A 16,799-nucleotide genomic window follows, 5' to 3' on the forward strand; every position below is an offset into this window, starting at 1 on the left:
TCCCAGTGCACCAGTGCGTCAGTTCAGTATAGCTAAGGTATGGCAGCATGACTGTTGTCTGGTCTTGCACGTGTAAGGCACGCATGCAAGACAGTCATGTTGCCAATACTTAGCAACAGGCATGATGAATTTATTTTAAGAGGTACATTTTATTATTTTCCCTGTATGGTAAACTACCATACCCATATGTGCCTCTGTAGGCTACTCCGTTCGTTCGCTGCCTCGCAGCATGTTGCGTTATAGGTCTACTTCTGTGTTGCAGATAGAAGATAGAACTCACTTTATATTGCCCATCCCCGTAGATAATGTGCAGAAATATGCTCCATAGGCTATAAATGTTCCGAGTTCCGACCTTCATCTTTCAGGTGGCTTATTTTGTTGGTGCTTCACTTCACCTCGCTAAAAAACCTCCTTTTGCGGGACTCATTGAATATGCGAACAGACGATAATAATATGGATTTGGGAGCATAGCCTAATTACAAAGCATGTCTCATTAAAAACAATATATATTTTATAGTTGAAGGGTAAATACACAGTATAGGCCTATGTAGGCTGGGAACATGACACATTTTGCTTGAATTCATGCGTTGTCAACTTGTCGTATAAACACAGAAAAGCGAACCAACAACGAGGTGTAAACGCGACGTTTTTTGGGTAATAAATCCAAAACGAGACCGGCAGCGTTTCCAAGCGAACTGGTATAAAGACCCCCTAAAACTCAGTGGTTTTATGTGTGAACATCCAGTGATCCTGGGAGAGGATCCTTAAAGAAGTGGTTTTATATGTGAACCTCCAGTGATCCTGGGAGAGGATCCTTAAAGAAGTGGTTTTATGTGTGAACATCCAGTGAGCCTGGGAGAGGATCCTTAAAGAAGTGGTTTTATGTGTGAACATCCAGTGAGCCTGGGAGAGGATCCTTATAGAAGTGGTTTTAAGTGTGAACCTCCAGTGAGGAGAGAATCCTTAATGAAGTGGTTTTATGTGTGAACCTCCAGTGAGGAGAGGATCCTTAATGAAGTGGTTTTATGTGAACCTCCAGTGATCCTGCTAGAGGATCCTTATAGAAGTGGTTTTAAGGATCCTTGCTCTTATTTCTTATCTGCTATTATTCCTTTGTGCCGTGGCAGATGGTCTCCATGCTGAGACCTGTCTGAAGATGGTCTCCATGCTGAGACCTGTCTGAAGATGGTCTCCATGCTGAGACCTGTCTGAAGGCCAAATCAATTCTTCCATGAAAAAGACTAAACTAACACTGTTTCTCAGAGAGAGAGAGAGAGAGAGAGAGAGAGAGAGAGAGAGAGAGAGAGAGAGAGAGAGAGAGAAAGAGAGAGAGAGAGAGATAGAGAAAGAGAGAGAGAGAGAGGGAGAGAGAGAGAGAGAGAGAGAAAGAGAGAGAGAGAGAGAGAGGGAGAGAGAGAGAGAGAGGGGGGGGAGAGAGAGAGAGAGAGAGAGAGAGAGAGAGGGAGAGAGGAGTAGGTTGTTGAGAAAGAGAGTCAGAAAGAAAGAGCTCCAGAAAGTCACAGATAAAGGTTTTAAGAGCAGAAAAAGATATTTAACATAATAGTCAATGTATAGTGTGTGTGTTTGGTAAATATCTTTCCTCTTTGGCTTTGAAACTGCCCACTTACAGTATGTACAGTAGGTGCAGCCTTTCATAAATATCACTTTCAAAACACTTTGATCAACAAACACTACTTCACAGGCCTCTTCAGACATCTTTCATATTCCTCTCTGTTTAATGTTTAGACGAGGATTTGTATGAAATAGTAATATTCTAGTCTTTCAGTGTGTTCTTACAGTATGTGTATGTTATGATTCTAGTATATAACTGATATGGTCCATAAATGCACCCTAGGTGTTCTTTCATGTCCTATATGTTGTAGAGATCCACTGTGACATTGACGTCTGTATGATATTGACATGGTTTGATTGTTCTGGGATTTGCACTTCGATTTCACCACAAATGTTTGTTCTGTGGATTCCTGGCAGTTCCAGGAGGCATCGCGCCTGATTCGCTGACCTTCACTCCGCTGGATGACATGATCTTCCTGAAGTGGGAGGAGCCAGTGGAGCCCAATGGCCTCATCAACCAATATGAGGTAAGCTCTTCTATTGGTTGACTCAGTACATGTTGTTGTGTTATTCATTAAACATGTGATAAACAATACGAGGTAAGCTCTTCTATTGGTTGACTCAGTACATGTTGTTGTGTTATTCATTAAACATGTGATAAACAATACGAGGTAAGCTCTTCTATTGGTTGACTCAGTACATGTTGTTGTGTTATTCATTAAACATGTGATAAACAATACGAGGTAAGCTCTTCTATTGGTTGACTCAGTACATGTTGTTGTGTTATTCATTAAACATGTGATAAACAATACGAGGTAAGCTCTTCTATTGGTTGACTCAGTACATGTTGTTGTGTTATTCATTAAACATGTGATAAACAATACGAGGTAAGCTCTTCTATTGGTTGACTCAGTACATGTTGTTGTGTTATTCATTAAACATGTGATAAACAATACGAGGTAAGCTCTTCTATTGGTTGACTCAGTACATGTTGTTGTGTTCATGTTGGTCATTCATTAACACATCGGGTGCTCCTGGATTGCCCCATTTATCCCCTCTCGCTGCCCAGGCCCACCACCATTGTGGCGAATCCGGCCCTGCTGCGTCAATGCATGCGTCATGACGTCACTTGGTCACATGAGCGCAGACAGGATGTTATTGTGTAACATACTGTATGGGCTAGTGTTGATCATAGCTGTTCATTGCCGATCAAAATTTTGACATTTTGCCGTACGCGGCCACAGTTTTAGCCATAAAACAAACATCAGAGATAAAGGGCGTTAAAGATGGGGAAATGCATTGGAGTATACGGAGAAAAACAGCCGTGCGATGCTCTCAGCGTCGACTCGAAGCGACTAGCGGCTAATGGGCTACATCCAGGCGCAGCCCCAACCTAAAGGTGAGGTTTAAAGTTAATACTGTAAATACAGTAAACACATCAACGCGTCGTGGGCCTCCAGCGACATCAAAGAGATTGGCGTGTAGACACCTCGTGGGCACCCGCTGAGTTAAACATGTGATAAACAATACGAGGTAAGCTCTTCTATTGGTTGACTCAGTACATGTTGTTGTGTTCATGTTGGCCCTTCATTAAACATGTGATAAACAGGGCCAGCTGGGATGAAGCCACAGGGCAGACCAAGGACCAGATGGGGGGATTCTACCTCCATGCTGGCCTTGGAACGTCTCCACATCCCCCAGTTAGAAGGGTCTGATGTGGCGGGAAAGGAAGTCTGTGATTCTCTGCTGGAACTGTTACCTCTGTGACCGCACTCCGGATAAGATGAATGAGGATAGAAGCATGTCAGTATGAGCATGTTAACACAATGATAAGATGGATGAGGATAGAAGCATGTCAGTATGAGCATGTTAACACAATGATAAGATGGATGAGGATAGAAGCATGTCAGTATGAGCATGTTAACACAATGATAGACAGACAGTAGCCAGTAGACAGTAGCACAGCTATTGTCCAATAGCACCATGATGTCACAACAGCACTAAACCAGCTGACGGCTACAGTACATGTAGCAACCCTTAATGGACGAGTACCGGGAGCTCCGCCCCCACCTCTCCGCCGAGACCTCCGACCAGAATCACAGCCGCACCATTCACTTGAATGGATATACAGCGGATTTTACACATTAAATATTAATTCCGTTTTGGACCCAGAGCTTCGAAATCTCGTGCAATCCGTCAACAAAGGCCTGGATATGCATGGGAAAAATATGTAGACCTTTAAACTTTTAAAACAATACGACAAAGGAATATATAAGGACGCAACAGCAGAATGAGGAAATCGCCTGTCTGCTGGACCTATACAGAGCCGTTTTCACTTTTCACTGATTTGTTTAGAGGCTATTACTCTCCATTACACAAACAACCAACCAGAATAAACTGCTTCAAATGTAGGCTACATGTTTCTTATCATGCCGATTGCTTATAAATCTTATCTATTTTGATATCTCTGGCGTGAAATGTTCGCGATTCCTGACAAGTTTAGCTGCCGAGCCGCAGCAAGTAGGGTGTCGCACCAAATTCTGGGCCCTGGTTACAAGGATTCGCTGTGGGCCCACATGAATGTTCTTCATCGTGGGATTTCAAAAATAGCAAATCTACAAGCTCGCAGCGCGGCACTCGGTGCCACGCTATGAGCTTGTATATCTGCTATTTTTCAATAGATAAAGTCTAAAATAATTAAGGCCCTTCCACCTTGGGCCCTGGTAAGTCAGTCCCACTTTTCCCCCCCTTGTGACGCCCCTACCCACAGCCTGCAGTCGAAATGCAACACTTCGCGTCGCTACCCCTGTTCATTCAGACATTCACAGACGTACATTACATATCAGTTGCTATTTAACATAACAAATAAGGTGTTTGTAGTCAAGGGTTATTGTCGTTTAGGCCAATACAGTCCATTCATATTTAAATTGGTTTGAAACGGCTTTCTGTGGTCCAGCAACCATGGACATGTTCCTTATTCCTCTGCTGCGACCTTATATATTCCTATGTCGTATTGTTTTAAAAGTTTAAAGGTCTAAATATTTTTTCCAATGCAGATCCAGGCCTTTGTTGATGGATTGGAAGATATTTCGAAGCTCTGGGTCCAAAACGGAATTAATATTTAATGTGTAAAAATCCGCTGGATGTCCATTCAAGTGAATGGTTCCTTTAGAGGCGGCTGTGATTCTGGTCGGAGGTCTAGGCGGAGGGGGGCGGAGTTGCGATAGGTTCATTATGATTAGCATTTAATCAGCCATGATAGCAATAATTAACCTCACCAGGTCATTATTTTGTTTTCATGCTTCTTAACGTGTTGAAAAGATTCACAGAAATAAGACGCCTACCTAGCATTCCCTTCCCTCCCTCCTAAAGCCTTTTCCACAATGTCATGTCAAGGATATTATTAAATGGATTTGTGGTTTGACATATAAAGTGGAGGCTTGGTGTTGACAGAGGAGGCTCCTTGTAGAGCTGCACAAATCCTCTTCATTTCACTCACATTAAACCTTTGACCAGTTTGTTGGAGCCACATCGCCCGTCATGCCGGCCCGCCACACTTTTCCTCCTCTGGCCTGAGCTCTGTTTGGTGATGTGTGTCTTTCCAGTGGGAACACAGAGGTCTGTGTGGATTCAGTCACACATGAATATATCTGTACACTTAGAACACGTTTGTTATGATAATCTGTAAAGCCTGTGCTTTGTACTGTATGTGCGGAAATTTGTACACTACAATCTTGCATTATAATGCACATGAACACACACATGTACAGTACAAGCACACATTCAAATACAACATATACAGATGCTCTGACATTGTGTAATACGTGCTCATGAACAAACACAATCACATGAACATAATCACACACTCTTAAGCTCATGCTCAAACTTCAACTCCAACAAATGTCACGTTCTTGGTACCGTGACACATCACAGGTTTGCAGTAAAAGAAAAGTAATTAAAAAACTGTCAAAAAAGTGGGTGAATTAATTTATCTCCCATCATTAGCTTGACAATAGAGTAAAATATATACGTATATAAGGTGCTTCGTTATAAGAAATGGCAATGGAAGAAGCAGTTAAAATAGCAGTAACATATTCAAACACAGTCTCACACCTACGTGTGTGCGCACGTGCGTGCATGTGTGTGCGTGTGTAATGTCTTTACTGAGGTTCTGCTCTCTCACCACTAATGTCCAGTCCAATCTCCTCCTCCCTCTTGGCTGCTTCCAATAAGACTGTCTCATTACACCTAACACTGTTTGAAACAGTGAAAGGGAAGAGTCACTGAGAGCACTGTAGCAGCAAGGCAAAACTAAAGTTTACCAAAGAGACACTTTAATAGGAGTAGTGTCCTCTATCCATTACAATGTATTAGCAGGACTTACTCAATCATTAGCCTTGTGCATTGCTTTATGGATAGCTGTGAGTTATGTATACCCATCTCACTTTACCATGCCGATGCCAAATGAACCCTATTACTCTAAAGTTTAGACTAATGATTTAGAGTTTAGAGTCTAAACCCATAAATAAACCAACTCCAGAAGTCCACACATTGATTAGGCAAAGCAAAACAATAAATAAACTGTAAGTGGAGTGAACCATACACACAGATCAATTGAATGTTAGAATAGATATTGATGATGAAGCCATTTGGACAAGAAGCAAAACCATGAATCTCCTCTCCTCTCTTGTTGGAGTCTGATCATAGAGGAGGTTGTTTGTACCGGCAGCAATAAGACACCATAAGTGGAAAGATGATGATGATGATGATGATATGATATGATATGATATGATATGATATGATGATGATGATGATGTGGGGTTCTGGGATTGTTTGTACTTATAGCACAGTGTAGTAATACGATATTAACAAAACAAATACTAATATAATATTTAAGATGAGATGGCAAAGTATCGTCACTGTCTGGCCAAAACTCCATTTTGCCATAAATCAGGGCTATTGAACACCCTTTACAGCTGAGTGTTGGTTAAAATAATATTGAACAAATGGAAAGTAGTAAAAAGTGCTTTAGGACAAATCCTCCTAACTCCACACTTTCTGCCAAACCTTGGCCCTTGCTTTTTTTCATAAATATGTGCTATTGAACACCCTTTACGTCTTTGTGTTGGTTCGAATAATATTGAACCAATGAAAAGTAGTCGGTCAAAACCTCCTAACTCCACTTGAGCTCATTTTCCCAAAATTGAACATTTTGGAGTTAGGATGTTTCGGCCCGACAGCAGAGATATTTAACTGTGATCATCTCCAAATGTAAGGTTGTTGACTGATGATGCTGGTAGAAGATAAGATAAGATAAGATATAACATGAATGATCAGAGTATATACATTTGGTAGAACAGATCATAAAATGATCTTGGATGTTTTACTTTGGTGCAGGTTTTAATGACGTTACTTCATGTCTTCCTGTCTGACCTCAGATCAGTTACCAGAGCATCGAGTCGTCTGACCCGGGCATCAACGTGCCGGGTCCCAGGAGAACGGTGTCCAAGCTGCGGAACGAGACCTACCACATGTTCTCCAACCTTCACTCTGGGACCACCTACCTGATCTCCGTCCGAGCCCGCACAGCCAAGGGCTTCGGCCAGACCGCCCTCACCGAAATCACCACCAACATCTCTGGTAGAGTAGCAACAATCACTGTGAAATCACCACCAACATCTCTGGTAGAGTAGCACACAATCACTGTGAAATCACCACCAACATCTCTGGTAGAGTAGCTCACAATCACTGTGAAATCACCACCAACATCTCTGGTAGAGTAACTCACAATCACTGTGAAATCACCACCAACATCTCTGGTAGAGTAGCACACAATCACTGTGAAATCACCACCAACATCTCTGGTAGAGTAGCACACAATCACTGCGGCCCTAACCTGACATTTTGTTGGATCCAGAGAGCTTGCTCTCCAGGCCAGGGTCTGAATGTCTAAATGGAAGCTTTGGGAGAAAGAGTTGGTAGACCACCTCAACCACTGTAGATTATTACATTGTATTTACAGATATAATATCTGATATAACATATAGATATAATTCATATTCATTGTAATACCTTCTGGATTGCAGCTTTTAAAGAAAGGCTCATTGATCGATCCAGTCTCTTTGTTGATATAACTGTGTACTCAGGAAGTTAATTCAAATGCTGTGTTGAATTCCCAGTGTGTACACATTTTATAAATCATCTACTAGAGGTTAAATCAATAGGTTGTTAGAAAAGAGCAATAGTTTGGTAGAGAATAAGTCATAGTTTGGTAGATAATAATAGTTTGGTAGAGAATAAGCAACCTGAAAGAAGTCCACATCTCTATACGAGAGCTACAGTACACTGGGGACCATCACTGCCTGTCATAGATGAAGACAGATGGTGGTTGTATTTAAAGTCTCTTGTAGTTTGTGGCGTCAATAAACACAAACACTTCTTACTGAATGAATCGGGTTCCTTAATGTCTCACCTTCCTGTTGTGCTGTTTAGAAGTGTGTGTTTTTAATAACATCATGGTCATTGATGGTGATATCAAAGAGAATAAATGTGCTGCTTGCATCTCCTGGGAGGAGCAGGACTTGGACCAAATCTCCTTCAATTCGTCCCCCACTACTGTGATGTTTAATTGTGTTGGTTTCCATGACAACCTGGAGGCAGAGGACACTGCATGAGAGGTGTGGGTGTTGTGTGTGGATGTTAGAATGGTTTGATCTGTTTAGGGCTCGTGTTCACACAAATCATTTTATGAGTGGAGGATCACTTTGTACATCATGTCCAGAGTGCTGTGACTTCTGAAGCTCACAGAACACTCACAACGTTTGAACCTACAGTAACAACCTTCACTGTGCTTCAAAAACCTTTTATCTGTGCTAACACAAATAGCCTAGCTGAATTAATGGTAAATATCTGTTAGACTTCTCTAATAATAATATATATTATAGACTTCTCATCGTCACTCAAACCTGCTGAAACCTACTGAGAGTTTCAACATGCCTTTCCCTTAGAAATGCATGTCTTCAAGGTGCTGCAGCTTCTCTTTATGCAGCAAGTGGGATGTGTTTGTGTGGGACATTAAAGACACTGTCTCTGTCACAAGACTGGAGAGGCCTGGAGAAGCTTTATGAGGGAACAGGGACACTTTGATAGCTGTTACTATTCTGTGTGTGCAGCTCCTATGTTTGACTATGGAGACATGCCTTCTCCTCTTGGTGAGACAGAAAGCACCATCACCGTCCTGCTGCGTCCTGCTCAGGGTCGAGGAGCTCCTGTAAGGTGAGCACACACGCACACGCACACGCACACACACACACACACACACACACACACACACACACACACCCTGCATCACTGCATCTTTGCTGAACTACGTCAGAAATGTTGTTTACTTGCAATGCTTTCTTAAATTCATCTTAATTAGGTTCTCAAAGTACAGCACCTGTATCTTGTATTGTATTGTCTTGGCTGCTACTACTAAAATCCTGTTTTGACAATCATAATCATCTTCATGGTCTCATACTGTAACAGGTTTACAGGTGTAAAGAAGTGCTTGCTCCATCATTAGTAGGTGTTGTGAGCAGAGAGAGCATCGAGGCAGGGCAGAACAGGAGAGGTATTTTAGCAGTGATTTCAAAGAAGACAACGTTGGATCCGTGTGTGAACTTAATGTCAACTGTTTCTTTCATCGACACGCAGTGTTTAACAACTTGAAGCATAATAAGACATCAGGAAGAAACATTTTATTCTTGCTCAGCCAATTCTATCTCTGTTCAAAGTCATAGATGTAATCCTCCAGGGAAACTGTCTTTGAAATGTAATGTAAATGTGAATATGACTCATGTCCTTTCTACCCTGGTTGCACTGTAATGATGGAATGACTCTTTTATTCTATCCGTCCCTCTATTGGTCCTGGGCCTTTTCATACACCAATGAGCCCCACAACAGAACCCCACAACATTGTCATCACATGACCCAGGGAGGTTCATTATGCATCCTGGTGGAGACTTGCTCTACCAGAGATTTTGTTTTATTTATTTTTTATTTTTTTTAAGATTTGTTTTTGGGCTTTTTATGCCTTTATTTGATAGGATAGTAGACTGACAGGAAATGGGGAGAGAGATGGGGAATGACATGTGGCAAAGATCGTCCGGATCGGGAATCGAACCGGCGACGCCAGCAGGCATCATAGCCTAGTATGTGGTATGCGTCTTGACCACTAGGCCAGCGGGCGCCCCAGAGATTTTTAATATTGCAATATACGCAATCTCAATTGGAGCCACTAGAGGCGATGTGGTGCACAAATCCTACTAATGGTCAGGTCTCCTAAGTGGGAGGCGGAGTCTGATGGCAAATCTCATCACGTTCATCCAATGATTACTGGTGCTAGAACCCCCGAGAGAAAGGTCTAAATAACAGCGTATGATTGGTCAATACGTACCAGGTGGTGTAAATAACAGCGTGTGATTGGTCAGTACCTACCAGGTGGTGTAAATAACAGCGTATGATTGGTCAGTACCTACCAGGTGGTGTAAATAACAGCGTGTGATTGGTCAGTACCTACCAGGTGGTGGTGGAGGAGGAGAGCAGCAGAAAAGTGAAGAGGGAGCTGGGACTTCAGGAATGCTTCCCGCTGCCCATGTCCCACGGCGAGGCGTTGGCGCGGGGGACACCACACTACTACACGGCCGAGCTGCCCCCCAGCAGCCTGCCGGAGGCCAGCCCCTTCACAGTGGGAGACAACCACACCTACAACGGCTACTGGAACACACCGCTGGACCCCCGCAAGAGCTACCTGCTCTACTTCCAGGCCATGAGCAACTTCAGAGGGGTGAGTGGGCGCTGTTTTTACCTGGACCCTTTAAAACAGGGGTGCCCACATTTTTTTAACGTGAGATCTACTTTTAAAATGACTTGCTCAACATGATCTACCCATCCACAATGTTTTAGCTGAGGGCCTGAGGGGGGCTTTGGAATAGCAGCACTGGTGTTACATTTTAGACAAACACACTTACTGTAAGGGGGAAATAAATGGGAAATACTTTGGGGAAATGTCTTCATCCCATTCTGTATGGAAGTGGTAGGTTTTGGGGTTCTTTGTAATGCTACTGACTCTTGAACAAAGTATTGCATTGGAGGTTTGCCTACTTTAGAAGCCATGAAGGGAGCTGACAGGCTCATATTGACAAATTATTTTTATATTTTAATTATATATTTTTTTAGTGGCATGTCATGTGGTCTACCTGCACACCCTTGGTGATTTACTGGTAGATCTACCTTTTGGGCACCCCTGCTTTAAAAGGTCCACTGACAGAACCCTGAATGTGTGTGTCTGTTTTCAATCCCACTCCCGTCCGCTACAGCCTGAATTCACATTGCTCCTTCCTGCACCAAGGACATTTCATCACTCCTGCACGTTGCAGCAGAGATTGTGATCACTCCCACCCATAGCCGTGGGAAGATGATTTGAGGAGGGGGTGTGGTGAGGTGAAGCACACTGTGGCAGCCTTTGCAACTATGTGTGCCCTGTTCAGAAACCAATTAGTGCACAATTTATTATATTGATCCACACATACCTATAATTACAGTGTAGAGATCCTATAAAGTAAATTACCCATATTAAACTTCAGCACCATGGACAGCTCATTAACCAAATTCTAACCCTAATGAATGACTAAGCTACAGTTTTTACTAAGAGTTAAGATACAAGCATTTTAATAAGACAGGCAGTAACTCTCTCTCCTTCTCTTGGTCTGCCAGCCATCATGATCTTAATATTATCCTGTAATGTGTGATTCCCAATTATTTTGTGTGCATGTTTAACACATATGGTGCCAACCCCGAGTTTCCCGAGTTTGTATTGGTACTAGTGCTGTGCCAACCCCGAGTTTCCCGAGTTTGGGCCGTTTTTGAAAAAAAAAAAAAAAATTTTTTTTCAATTTTTTTTTTTCAAAAAACTTTTTTGGACCTCCAGAAATGTATTAGGCACGATCGCGATCGCGAAATTGCATGTTTAACCCCCATACCAACCCATTCTTTCAAACATGGCAGCCATGTTTGTTTACATCTGAAGAAAACATAATGGCCTATAAATCATGAATGCCTGAACGGATTTCCAAGCGGATTCTTTTGTTTGAAAGCTGTGAACAGCCTGCACACACGTGGTGCATCATCTAGGCATGGGCGTGCACTTTTTACACTATTGCGCAATTACATGGAAGTCTATGGTAACCATGGCAACGTGGCCCATTGAAGAGAAAAAATCATGGCTACATATGTGTTAAGATGATAGAAAAGAGAATATTTTGCTCGATTGCAGGCCGATTTCAACATGGGTTAGAATTTAAACTCCCGTAGTGCGAGCCCAGCTTTAAGTAGCACACTCACAGCAGCAGGATTAAAAACATTACTCCCACCAGTCATAGACATTAATATGTCATTGATTCTGCAAATGTAAATAATTCTGAGCCAGTAATGAGGGGAATATCTGTATTTATTAACGCTCTGTTTGATGTTTTAAGGCCAGTTGCCTTGTAATTCTTTAAGCACTATTTATGCTTGGGGGTTGTGTGATGAGCCTGTATTCTACTGGTAGTGTAACCCAGTTGGAACATTATGTATGGATGTGTGTCCCAGTGCTTTGATTCTGTGCAAACAAAGCACGTCTGGGACAAGGAATTACTGCATGAATTAATTCAGCTATTAAATCTCCTGGAATTACTGGAAGCCACATCATGGTTTCCTTCATTGTTTCATCTCCTTCATCTCTTTCCCTCTCTCCCTCCTCGTTAGGTTGTTTCAGACCTCATCCTCTCACTTGTTTTCCTGTCTTTTATTCCCACTCAGCTGAGCTCATTCCACAGTGTGACAAACACTGCTTCCACATGGCTCTGACTCACAATGGAACCAGAAGCGCAGTGTGCAATCTTTACAGCCCTTGGCTACATAAAGATAATACTTCAGTCAAATATTGATAGAATGTAATCATGAATTATTCATGTTTTTCAGTCCCAAAGAATCTATTATCTACTTGTAGCCTTTATGAATAATGAATGACCAATAGTATTGAATTGGTCCAGGAGCATCAACACCATGAAAAACTTTTGGCCTGATTTGATCCCAGTAGATTGATGGCAGATTATAATCCATCAAAAATGAGGAGAGACATGCATAATCATATCCACACCCACGATTGTGCCGGTGCTAATCGAAAAGATAAACTAAAACTAAAATACGTTTTGGGCTCTTGTCTGTTCTCACCATTTCTACTGATGATAATGTTTTTGAGGATGAGTTGTGATGTTGGCTCCACAAAGACATTTACAAACTTAAATGAACTGAACAGGCTGTGATTTAATGAGCCATGATTGATATTAAACTACTGTTTAGTTTAATATTCAGTTTAATTCAGGTTCATTATTTGACATATAAGCAGGGAAATGTATACAGCGTATTGACAAAAGTAAGAAGCTGTGTAACACAAAACAGGTGCAATAAAACAAATCCTACAACTGAAGCCCACAGTGTGTGAGAGTTCTCTGTTAGTTTACAGATTATAATCCCACGCCTTCAACAGAACCATTCCAGATGTCCTTACACTGTACAGGAGTGAGAGAGACATTCCTCAAGGATAATTGGACACAGGTGCAGATGCTCATACTGTAGGTAGAAAATAGATGCTTTAATATTCACACCCTGCGGCGCTGGAGCTCAGCCGTTCCTCACACATTTGGGCCAGAGTTGGCCTTGGTCTCTCTGTGAGAATCAGATGGGAACGTTTTACTCCCTGCGCCGCTCGACTTCTGTGAACTCTGCTTTCTGATAACTGTACCGTTTCATTATTTATGATAATAACTGTACCGTTTCATTATTTATCCCATTTAGGCCTAGAATTATTGAATGCTCTAACCAGTGAAAAATAGCAGATATACAAGCTCACAGCGCGGCACCGAGTGCCGCGCTGCAAGCTTGTAGATCTGCTATTTTTGAAAAAGTCGTGAAAATGTGTGCAAATCTTTGAATATATGTATTTTCAAAGCGAACGGTTGTAACTCAAATTTTGCTTCTGGGTGGTCCCTGAAACTAGATATTTTGAAATGGGGGTCCGTGGCCAAATAAATATCATTTTGGGGGTCCTTCACATGAAAAGGTTTGAGCACCACTGACATAGTAGTCTCTCAAGAACAGACTAACTGAGCTCCAGTTAAGTGAAAAGGACCTTTTCTTTGACGATGGCTGGCCAGATTGCTGACATATAGAAGCATAGTTTTTTTCCAAAAATCTTTGAAGAATTCAAAAGACACTTATAGAATCGGGTCAAAATTCGAATTTTCACGATTTTTCAAAAATAGCAGATCTACAAACTCGCAGCGCGGCTGTGAGCTTGTATATCTGCTGTTTTTTTTATATTTAAAGCATAAAATATTGCGTCATAATGTGGTCAGGCCTAAATGGGTTAATTAGTTTTCTTCTTTTTCATTGAAAATCCATACAACAACACAACACAGCACAGCACAGCACAGCACAGCACAACACAACACAACACAACACAACACAACACAACACGACACGACACGACACGACACGACACGACACGACACGACACGACACGGCACGGCACGACACGACACGACACGACACGACACGACACAATACAACAGCGCTGCTGGTCTCCAAACAGCAGAATGTGTTTCCGTCCCAGTGGACAAACACACGGTGGGAGTGCAGTGTGAGCACTTCACACAAGAGGAGCGCTGAGCGTAGGATTAGGAAGGGAAGACCTGGCTTTACCAGCGGATGGGATTAGCTTTTGTTTTGCCTGGCAGGGGGCCAGCTAGCGCCCATGAGCCACAGTGAACAGGGGGGCACAGTGGCACATCACAGCCCCCACCTGACCTACAGTAGCTCTGCTACTATGGATGCTGCTGGCTCCCACCACATGTACAGCTGGAGACATTTTACTAGTCACATGATCACACAATGTTTCTAAATGCATGTTTGTGTTACACTGCTTCTTACTTTTCTCAATATGCTTTTATGTAAAATAATTGAACCTGAATTAAACTGAATAGTAAGATAAACAGTTTAATATCCATCATGGCTCATTAAATCAAAGCCTGTTCAGTTTATAAATGTCTTTGTGGAGGCCAACATCACAACTCATCCTCAAAAACATTATCATCAGTAGAAATGGTGAGAACAGACAGCCTTAATATTTGCCATTTCCCTGTGCTAATTATCTTCACAGTTTTTAATTGCTTTGATTGATGCATCCAAAGAAGCTCTTGAAAGATTGGGGATTCATATCGTTACTTTGAAGGCGTCAGCATGGGCATCTGCTAATCGCACACACGCTAGCATACACACATACACGCACGCACACACACACACACACACACACACACACACACACACACACACACACACACACACACACACACACACACACACACACACACACACACATGTGCGTGTTGGTGTTTCACAGAGCTGTCTGGCAGCACCAATTCTCTCCAGTGGGGGCAGCACTGAGCTGCTGTATGTGATCTGCTTTGATGATTTCAAAGTTAAAGTTGCCACAGGCCTATTTCCCCCTAGATAATAACCATTGTGTATTACTGTTATTCATCCTGATGCTTTTCCTTCCAAAAGCTGTTCATGTAAGTGTTAAAAGCTGTATTTATGAGGACACATCCAACAGCTCATTAAAAATACTGGCTTTGACTTTGTCACCACCCACTTGCATTCCCCACCCTGCTCCCTTTGACAGTCTCATCAAAGCACTTTTCTCCCTGTCCGTCTGTCTCCTTTGACAAATGGAAAATAACTATCTTTTTTAACACTGCTTCTCAACAACAATAGTAGTAGCTGTAGTAACTATAAGGCAATAGTTGCTAAACTAGCTTCATGGAGTTCCACATTATCTTGAATATGTGTTTCCTGGTTGTTGAGGTCACATCAGAGCTGACATGATGATGTTTCCTGGTTGTTGAGGTCACATCAGAGCTGACATGATGATGTTGTTGAGTGATGTGATTAAACATGAAGTCAGGGTGATGGAGGTCCATGGTCCTGATACATCAGGACTCCAGGCTGTTTCCTCCTGTTTACCAGAGACGTTTGCAGCTTACAATGAGAAGACTAAACACACAGACAACACATCCTCACACATTTGAACCACATGGGGGGTCCAGAGAATGAATGAGGAGTCCTTAGACAAATGAAAACTCAAACCTAGTCTGAAGTGAGTGGTGCTATTTATGAGTTAATTTCATTAAGCGTCCCATGAAGCTTGTGACCCTGGCTTACAACACACTTTGGACAAAGCCAGATGTACAGAGTGGGAGAGGCCTGTTCTGTACTGACTCCTCTCCATCTGTCTCTGTCACCTGGCTGATCCATCCTCTCCTCTCCATCTGTCTCTGTCACCTGGCTGATCCATCCTCTCCTCCACCACTTCTAATGCTTAGAGATAGTGTTGATAATTCATTGACTTACAGTAGTTCACAGTTGTCTGACGGATGTGCTTTTCTGTGTTGAGCACTTTGATAAAGTGGAAGCTCCATGTCACCACTTTGCTTAATCCATCATGCCAGCACTTTTCTAGACGCCCACACATTGACATAGTATATGGTCACGCTATAAATCATTTGGTTCTCATGGGTAAAGTGAGGAATATGAATAGTTCTGCCTTTTATTTTTACATTATTTTTGGCATTTCAGCTTTTTCCTCCTCAATAGGTCAGTTCAGACTCTGTAGAGAGATGGGAAAGGTGAGAGAGAGAGTAGGGGAGTAACATGCAGCAAATGGGGCATTGAACCGGGATTCTTTGTCAGCCATTTGAGCAAGTCGTATGTGTCCTAACCACCGCATCGAGTTGCCTTGAGTATGAATAGTTCTGCCTTTTTTCATGGAAAACCGTCATTATATTATTTGCAGTATATAAGGTATATAAGTTTTGTTGCAGTATATAAGGTATATAAGTGTCTTTACAGTATATAAGGTATATAAGTGTCTTTACAGTATATAAGGTATATAAGTGTCTTTACAGTATATAAGGTATATAAGTGTCTTTGCAGTATATAAGGTATATAAGTGTCTTTACAGTATATAAGGTATATAAGTGTCTTTACAGTATATAAGGTATATAAGTGTCTTTGCAGTATATAAGGTATATAAGTGTCTTTACAGTATATAAGGTATATAAGTGTCTTTGCAGTATATAAGATAT

At 42.0% G+C, this 16,799-nt stretch overlaps 1 protein-coding gene across 3 annotated transcripts in view; it reads left to right on the plus strand.

The window, feature by feature from the left end:
- Positions 1-16,799, plus strand: part of LOC308307774 (receptor-type tyrosine-protein phosphatase U) — a 212,400-nt gene that overhangs the window by 146,621 nt on the left and 48,980 nt on the right. For all 3 annotated transcript variants that reach the window (XM_080753053.1, XM_080753054.1, XM_080753055.1), the window contains exons 9-12: positions 1,990-2,099; positions 7,011-7,212; positions 8,745-8,847; positions 10,126-10,399. In XM_080753053.1, the coding sequence (XP_080609179.1) occupies positions 1,990-2,099; positions 7,011-7,212; positions 8,745-8,847; positions 10,126-10,399 (689 nt within the window). The remainder of the gene's footprint in view (positions 1-1,989; positions 2,100-7,010; positions 7,213-8,744; positions 8,848-10,125; positions 10,400-16,799) is intronic.

The sequence above is a fragment of the Nannobrachium achirus genome (genome assembly GCF_963921795.1).
Source record: "Nannobrachium achirus genome assembly, chromosome: 2".
In the NCBI taxonomy this organism is placed as follows: Eukaryota; Metazoa; Chordata; class Actinopteri; order Myctophiformes; family Myctophidae; genus Nannobrachium; species Nannobrachium achirus.